At 37.7% G+C, this 9385-nt stretch overlaps 1 protein-coding gene across 1 annotated transcript; it reads right to left on the bottom strand.

The window, feature by feature from the left end:
* Positions 1-2164: 2164 nt before the first annotated feature.
* Positions 2165-9385, bottom strand: LOC104967869 (protein FAM13A-like; the record flags this gene model as incomplete). The annotated part of the gene is made up of 3 exons (XM_010797402.1): positions 9118-9385; positions 5135-5330; positions 2165-2374 (listed from the first exon to the last, which is right to left on the bottom strand). Coding segments are annotated over exons 1-3 (433 nt in total), but the record flags the coding sequence as incomplete, so codon positions are not given.

Genomic DNA, 9385 nt, shown 5'->3' with positions numbered 1-9385 from the left:
TGTATAAAATCATACTAATCAGTAGAGATGTCCCGATCCGATCACGTGATCGGGGATCTGAGCCGATCACGTGATTTTCAAAAGATCGGAATCGGGAGAAAAAAATCGGGGATCGGGATTTTTTATTTTTTTAATAAATACTTTTTATTTTTTTTGTATTCAATGTTACAAAACAAAAATGACCATATTCAAGTCTTAAAGTCATCCTGAGGCCTTAGTTTTGGTTTCAAATTACACAACATCATGTATGTGTTGCTTCTTTGGGGCTTGTTTTCATAGACCTGGTTGCTTATTTCTCTCAAATCTGGCAACAGAGTGGGCAGGGCGCAGTGTCTAATTGTAGCAGTAAGCTAACGAGTACTGAAAGCTTTATTTTGTTTTGATCCAATGCTGCACAACTGAACTGATCCAATGCTGCTGTGAAAAAAAGAAGCTATATCCATGTTGGATAGAATATCCAATTTAAATAAAAAAAATAACCTTAAGGGACAACTTGAATGCTTTTTTTCTTTTTTCTCTCTTAATGCATTGCATAAAGATCGGATCGGGAAAAATCGGTATCGGCAAATTGTCAAAATCAAATGATCGGAATCGGATCGGGAGCAAAAAAAGGTATCGGGACATCCCTAATTTTAATGGATATTACATACTGTATTCTCGAGTGTTGATAACTATGTGAGCAAATAGCCTAAAAGTATGTTGATGCTATTACCCCGGACACATAATTGGGTCAGAGTTGGATAAACGGATATGGCTTCTGATCCAGAATGAATGAGTGACGCAAACGAGCGTTTGCTTACGTGAGAATGTGTGTAAGTCTGTCTGAGTAAAGTAAAGCAGGTTGGTGAGGGGAGGGCAGTGGCTTAAAGCGATCACAACTGCTCTTGTTGCTGTTGATTGTGTGTGTATACGTGTGCACAAGTGTGTAAAGTACATGGTAGCGTCAGTGTTTTTTAAGGAGGCTTGGAAACTATTTAAACAACCTTTTAACCCTTAAACTAAAATAATGCAAATATGAATGAATACAAAATGGTCTTATTTCAACTGGCCAGAATTTATTTATAAAAATATAAATGAAACATATAAAAAAGTATCACATTCAACACACTGTGACAAGGAAATATAATTTGGGATTACACTGGATAAATTACTTTTTAAATATTGTTTTTTTTATCAAATTTGAGCGAATGTTCAAAAACTTTTTAATTCTCTCTTGAGTCTCGTTATCCTTATTAAAAAGGGCTGCCATTATTAACTTGATTGAGGAGATGTTGCACTATATTGTTACAAATATATGTGTATGCATTTTTTTATATTGCTAATCAATCTGAAACTTAATATGTCTATCATCATACACTTTAGATGTTTTTAATATTGACAAATACTGGCAAGGAGGCCAAATCAATTTGACAAAGTACACCAAAATCCTTTTACTCAGTAGTTATGGCCAAGTCTAGAACCAAATAGCTATTATCTAATCCAGCATTTGGACACAGGCCCTGGAAAATAAGTTGATATCTAGGGGCTCTATTAGAGGAAAAGAATACTGCAGCCAAAATGTGCTCTCTCCTGCCATTAAACAGATGAAACACAGTGATGGAGGAGAGCCGAGAGTGAACAGAGACACTTCACATGCCAAATCCCTCCATTTATAACTTTTATAGCCTCCTAGATTATTGCCAGATATATGAGGTCAATCACAGTCCACACACACACACACACACACACACACACACACACACACACACACACACACACACACACACACACTTTACTCTGCAGTGCCTTTGTATGCCCTGTCTGGTGCAGGTGACTGCAGTGGAAATAGAATATTTCAGCCTCTAAAGATAGCTCTGATCATCATCCCATCAGAGCCATGAACCAGATATAATTCAATACACTTGTGAGGGTGTATTTATCAGATAGTGGATTTGGGAGGTAGAAATGGTATAACAATGTAAAAAGTGATCTACTTGAGGTAGTATGATAATTCTAGCAGACAAAGATAAGATAAGACTTTAGTTATCCTGAAGGAAGTTGTTGTGCGAGAGTTACAAAAATACAATAAACACAGCAGCATAATAATAAAAACTGTACACTAACAGTGCAGTAAAGAGACGCACATAAGAAAGAAATGGGAACCACAGAAACTACTTTCTGTTACCTTGGTGGTTTTGTATCAGCGCCTGTTGGACTGTTGAGTCGACCAGACCCTGAGGCAGGTCCCGGAGGAATCGTTTGAGCAAGCTGGCCACCGTACACGAGTCGGCTTCAGAGAGAAGGTCCACATCCTCTCCACTCTCCAGCCGCTGTTTCAGGGTCTCCACAGCACGCACATTCCCATTCACTCTGAACAGACCCTCTTGATTCAAGGCTGGAGAAAAATCAAAGAAAATGAAATAACAGTTATTTAATATTATGACATTCAAGAACCATCCTATGTATTTACTTAACAGGACGATTAATTAGGGGCTGAATTAAAGAAGCTTGTCACTTTAAAGATATGGCTTATTTCATGTTTTCCATCGAGAGTTTCAAAATAAATGTCATTTAGGATTTTTTATTATTTTGATATCAGTCATTAAGGGGTTCGTTTTTGTCCTGCTACTGGTTTAAAGACTGAGGTCCTTTGAAATTAGAAATGTTTTGGCCCTCCTGATCTTTTTAAGCAATAATGTGTCCTCTAGCTCCATCATCAGGTCAGTTTCTACTTGTACACTATGACTTTTTCAAAGTATATTCTCAACATGTTATTATCTTGACATAACAGATTTATCGATATCAGGTAAAGTCAGTGGTGTTAAGTAACTGAGTACATTAACTCAAGTACTATACTTAAGTACAATCTTGAGGGACTTGTACTTTAGTTGAGTATTTCAATTTGTTGTTACTTTATACTTCTACCCCACTACAAATCAGACGCATATAGTGCCATTTTAATCCACAACATGTATTTAGTACCTTAAGTTACTTTACAGATTTGGAATAATAATGTGAAGTATAATAAGCAATTAAATAAGACTTTAGTTACACCTGGAGTACATGTCACAAGCATAGACTGTATATAGCTACCCTGCTGCATACAAAGTAATTAAAATGAGCTGCACCTTTACAAGCTTTGATACACATATTAATGCATCAATAATTGTAATTCAAATATATACAATATATATTATACTGAAATGGACCAATTTCCATAATAATACGTACTTTTACTTTTGGTACTTTTAAGCATATTTGATGCTAATACTTTTGTACTTTTACTTTACCTGTAAATAACATTTTCATTGCAGGACTTTTTGCTGCAACATAGTATTCCTACACTCTGGTACTTTTACTTTTACTCAAGTACAAGATCTGAGTACTTCTTCCACCTCTGACGACAGGATGGTTAAAGACTAACTGTGGAATGTAGTGTCGAAATTAGGAGACGTTAGTTGTCAACGCAACAACACAACAACGGCACATGTTTTTAGCTATCACTACAGTAGCTTAACACAATTAGCAGAAGGAACAGAAGGCTAACTGAGAGAATATGTCAAGATTCTAAAAAATTGCGAAATGGCAAGATAATATTAGCTATATTTAGGTAGCCTTACCCTTACCTCGAGGATATTGTGATAGTAATATTGACATTTGTAACACAGACTTCAGTCTGTTGGGTTATTTATCCTTGCTAGTTAGCTAATTACTTCACTGGACACGCATTTGTCAGTGTTGTTGTAGGACTCCATAACTAACGCTAGATGTTACTAGAACAGTATTTTTCAGCACTTACCTCTTTTAATTCATTTTTCTGAAAAACTCGCTTTACTTTACTTAATATTTGGTTTCATTTGCTCATATTAGAAGATAACCCCTTCTCCTGTTCGTTAAAAACAACGTTGTTTAAAAAAAAACGTCTAATCAATCCGCATTCGGAACTACTTTCGAGAAAAAGTCTCTAGAAACAAAACTGCTTCATCGATAAACGAGTGCATGTTTTATAATTGTTTTAGTTATTCACCTTGTAAAGTATCCGTTTTAGTTCATGTTAAGATACATTGTCAATATTTTAAACATTAACGCCTGATTTAATTATTTCAAGAAGTGATTTGGAACTACTTTCTACAAAAAATTGTTCCTGTTAAAAAAGCTGACCGTGGATGATGAATGGTTACATGGACACCGTTTCTGAAAAGAGATACTTTGAGTTACTTTGAATGTGTTTACATTTTAATTATATCTTCTTTACTACTTTTTCAATGCTCTGAGCAAGGCAAACTGAATTATATTCACTTCCATGCTATTGTGGCGGATACAGCAACATCAGGGGTGTACTTCTCACAACCCAACCCAAACTCTGATGGACAGGAGATATTTTCTCATGGTAAGTGCTTCGTTATTATTTTAACGTCATCCAGAAATAACCCTTGTTATAGTTTTTATTCCATGAATGAAGAGAATAACCTTTATAACCGAATGAGTACTGAGGACGTCAAAAAAGAGGCCTGACCTTTTCAGCAGCCATTTAGTGGGAACTTCACTTTCTTATAATTGACGTCTAGTGGTCACACTGAATAACTAAGAAATATGATAAAGTAGATCAAAATAAAGTTCTTCCAAGTTATTTTTAAAGCAAAAATGATGTATACTGTACTTGGTATTTTTCAATATATGTATTCTGTTGCGTTGTGTTTTTTTTGTAGTATTGTATTTTTTCTTTGGTGTGGATTTAAAAATATTGTGTGTTTTTTCTTATTAAAATATTTTTTACTTTTCGTGCCCTTTTCTATGTATTTTTATTTAGTATTGCATTGTTCTTTGTGTGTGTATCTTTGGTCATTGCTTAACTGCATCTACTATAATATCACACATAATACAAAAAGCCAAATGCTAATATCTCTGCTGTATTCTTATCATGCTTGTTAGATCTGATCAAGGTTTTAAAATCCTAGTTTAACAATATATTGCCTTGTTTGGAGGAACACATGATGTCCCAACTTCCCAAACGTATATGATTTCTTTATTTATACTATTTATATCTGTGCAATTCTGTATGTGAAACTAAATGTTAGAATAAGAATGATTAGTTTTTTAAAGAGGGTCATCAAACATTACAATTATTTTTTCGCTTTTTTCAATTTTTCCTCACCATGTGTGCTGAGATGCTTCACCATCCTCCGCATCACCAAAGGCACACCGTCCTCCACCAGGCCCTTCTCCTGCAGCTCCAGCAGGGACACTCCAAACAGCCTGGTGTGCATGGCTGTCACTGTCCTGGGTCTCAGGATGGGTATGTTGACCATCTTCTTCATGTCTTCTTTAACCAGCGCTGCTGTCTTGTTGTGCTGCAGGGAGAAGAGCAGAGAGCAGCAGTCAGCCACCGACACTAGTACTGGCAGAGAGTGCAGCGCTGCGGCCGGCATAAGGTTAGAGACATCTGTCCTGCACGGGGAGGCTCAGACTAAAAGATGTGTCATGATGCTGCCGGTGTCTCTGTGGAGTCCATACATGCAGTGTCATGCTTTCCTCCACTTAGAGGACAGAGTGTGCTGAGCGCTGGGAGGAGAGGGGAGGGCTGGACGTGGATGTGTTGCTACGACAAATGTCAGGTTACTACGCAACACCTTGGGTGAAAGGCATTGTCAGAGTGACACACACGGATGAATAGACATATGTACGCAAATGTAGACGTATATGTTCAGCTGAGGTAGAAACATTCATTTGAATGGATATATTATATAGTGAGAGCTGGGAGAGTTGTTTGTCCAAATTCCTACATTTTGACCATAAATATTTTCAGAAAAAGGGATGTAATGGAACGTTTTCTGAGAAAAACAGAGTGTTTCTTTTAGGAATTGTAGTTTTATATACATCATTCAACACATTTTATAAACTCTTCATATATTTCCATTTGAAGTAAAAATATAATCCAAATTATTTAGGCTGTCATGTTAAATGAAGTGGAGTAAAAAAAAAAATGTACCTCTAGAAATTAGTGAAGAAGTTAAAATGTACTGTAAGTAAAGTAACGGTATATACAAATTGTACATGGGTACAGTGGTTGAGTAAATCTACTTCCCCCACTGCTTTTCTATAATTGCCAATATAAGCCCATTTTTCTGGTGTAGAAACCAGTTTGTATTTATTTAGTGTGTTAATGCACCAGCTGTTAAATATGTCTTATCAATCAAGGCAAACAGTGCCACATGCTTTCTCTAATGCACATCCTGTGTAAACACTGAGTGCTCAAACAATCTCCACTAAACGAGCCAACATTAAAAAGAGCAGGTTAATTATTTGTTTTGCTCATTTAACTCCGTTATGATGCATCTCTGTCTTTGTTTAATTATTGCTAGGGAAAAATAGTTAGGACACACAGACCACACGTAGGTTACGGGCAATGTGCGAGCAGGAAAAGACTTCCGAGCAACAGTTTTACTGTTGTATCCATAGCTACGACTACATCATGTGACATTGTTCCAGAGTTCACTGCTTCAAACGTGTGAAGTGACCCACAGTGAGATGAGAGGCCCGGGCTATGATTTTGTCACAATGAGATTGACTGTGTTGGGCGATGAAAAAGAAGAAGCACTGAGTTTATTTCCCATGAGGCCGATTGTTTAGACAGAAGGGGTCCGAGCATGTGCCAAACTCCAATCAGCTGATTAAAACCCACCTCACAGATGGTGCAGAGATGGCTGAGGAGAAGATCTTTACCATGACAGATGCTCGGGCATCGTTAATACATCTGACAAGCTTGTGCAGACAATGTGTTAATGGAGCTCAGTCATCCACTTTATTCTATTATTATGTCATCTGCACCTTCCTGATGAATGTGAATGGGCGATTAAGTACACTTGGATGTTATCTCTTACTGCTTCAATGACTGCCTGACATATAGCACTTATGTATGCTAAGCTGCACTGACATTTTCATAAACTAGCTTTTTAGACGTGAGAAGATTTGAGCAGGATGTATATATGAGAGGTTCGCATAGGTATAAATAAGAAAGCCATGATTGTATTTATACACAACAAATCTATAACTATTGGAATATTTTTTAACTGTATGGTACAAAAAAGATTTATATAACATTTTAAGATTTCATGCGGGTTTGTTTGCCTTCTTTTGATAGAACAGCTGAAAGTAAGGACCGAGAGAGAGAGGGGATGAAATGCATCAAAGGAAGCAGACCCGGGTTGCAGCAGAAAGGACTACTTGGGCTGTCTGTGTGTCCACTTTTTAAACACGATAACAGCTCAAATGACTTTGAAGTCTTTGTTAAAGGTAAGTGCATTTCAAAAAATCAATACACAACTATAGAATACAAGTTAATACAGTTGTATAGTATACTGTATGTGTTTCCATTGTAGGTAATGAAGTCCTTAGATATCAGGGCTGACAAATTGTATAGTTCTACTTCTCACGCAGAGTTAAGCCGGTCTGAGCTAGGTCTAACTGTGATAGACCTCACTGAACATATGTCCCCTAAATCTGTCAGGCCTACACACACATACAAAAACACACACAGACAACAACACCAAGTAATGTGTTTACAGTGCACCTGATGATAACTTTTCAAAATAAAAAGGTAAATTCAGGTAAATCTCCAATATCATATCAAAGGTAATGGTTATATGATTAAGTTATCAACGGCCCTGACGATATCCAAGAACTTCCAAAGGCAATTTCCAAAGGAAGAGAAGATAATTCACACGGAAGAAATATGAAACAGCTTACATGGGTACATGAGAATAACATAAAACAAAAAAATATCTAAATATATATTGAGATATGACCGGACTTATATGCAAACAGTATCTGTGTCTCCTCCTCTACACAAAAGCTGCGCTGAAGTGTTTGACCACATTTAAACCCTTGGTTGTTAAGGGTCCTTTACAAACACCTACTTGTGCTTTTGTCCCCATACTTCAGTGGGAAGGTAAATATAAACTGAGCGTATAAAAGCATCATGATCCTCATTCTGAGCTATCACTCCCCCTCCTTTAAGCACTTTAGTTAATATCAATGATTAAACATGTTTACAGTCAATTTCAAGGTTTTTGAAGCTGTCTCTTAGCATACAAACAGCTATAGAGACTGTGTGAACAGAAGCAGTTAACATCACTTCCTGTCGGTACCCCGTTTGCCCCTTTTGTTTACCAGGACACTATGTAGTAATTAGCCTAATAATCCTCATCCTCTTCCCCCCTCCCCCATCCTTAAAATATTTTCACTCTTCACCTTCCGACAGAAAGAAAGAGACCTATTGTTAAGGGACTATAAAGACACTCTGGAAGCTATTGACTCTTAAGTCTGCTTTCTCCTGTTCAGAAGTGTCAGAGTGAGTAACAGTTTACGTGAGTAAACAAGTCATTTTCAAGAGGTTTAACGCAAACAAACTTCTGACAGGCAAGGCTTCTTCCTGCGTCTTTAACTCGCTCATGAAGAGGTTAGCAAGCCCAAGCATGTGCCCTCCTTCCCGGACCCTCCACCCTCTCCCTCTCCCTCCCCCTTGTCTCTGACTCTCTTTCCCTATGTGGGTGGCCATGGGAGCAACTGGTGGCAAAAGCAGCATAGGCACCAGAGGAAACAGCTGCTTGACTCAGAGAAACTATTGCCAGAGACTTGCCGTTTTAAAAAGTGTAAAGTAGAGTAGTGTTTTGAAAGTTAAGTTCTAAAAAATAAAACGTTTTCCATTAAGAAACGTTGTGAAAAATGACCTAACTGAGGCACTGGAAAAAACTTGTACATGTATTTATCCCTATGTTTTATGCACTGCTATAGTGTTGTACAAGTATGTCCTATATAAACAGTGCTGTCTGGCAAGGACACTGCATTCTCTGTTAAGACGGAAGGTGAAGGTATTCCTCTTGATCACAGCAGTCACTTATTAAGTGAACAAAGTTTAATTTAGGGAGGGAACACCTTTGTTTTGGTTTGAGGAGAAGAGATGTGTCCCTGCCTGTCCTTTTAAAAAAAGCCCCTTGTGTCTAACAGAACATTAACCACCATCACAGAAGAAAGTGCAGACTGAAACTGAACCACACAGTCCCGTTATGCATTCTCTAGCCCTTAATCACAGGTTGAAAGGGTAGTCTTTGAGCCCACTCAGGCTCTGTAGTTACTCACACAGATGGTCAGAGCTCCTGCCCCCATTCTTCCACAGAAGAAACGCCTGCGGAGGCAAAGATGAGGGGAGAAACTGCTGCTTTCTTCCCTCCTCCTCCCTTCACTCTGTTCCAGGACACACTCTTGGACTTTTCCCAGTGGTGGGAATCCCTTTAACCGTAAAACATGCCATCTGAATACTCCAAAAACACAACACAGATAATCCACAGCAGGAAAGAGAGTAGAAAAGTACTGTCAAAACCGGCAGGCTGTATTCTGTCCAGTCCAT

The sequence above is a fragment of the Notothenia coriiceps genome, unplaced genomic scaffold (assembly GCF_000735185.1).
Source record: "Notothenia coriiceps isolate Sejong01 unplaced genomic scaffold, NC01 NC01_scaffold00037898, whole genome shotgun sequence".
NCBI lineage: Eukaryota > Metazoa > Chordata > Actinopteri > Perciformes > Nototheniidae > Notothenia > Notothenia coriiceps.
Note: the sequence above shows the minus strand (reverse complement) of the source record. Positions and strands in the feature narration are given on the sequence as shown.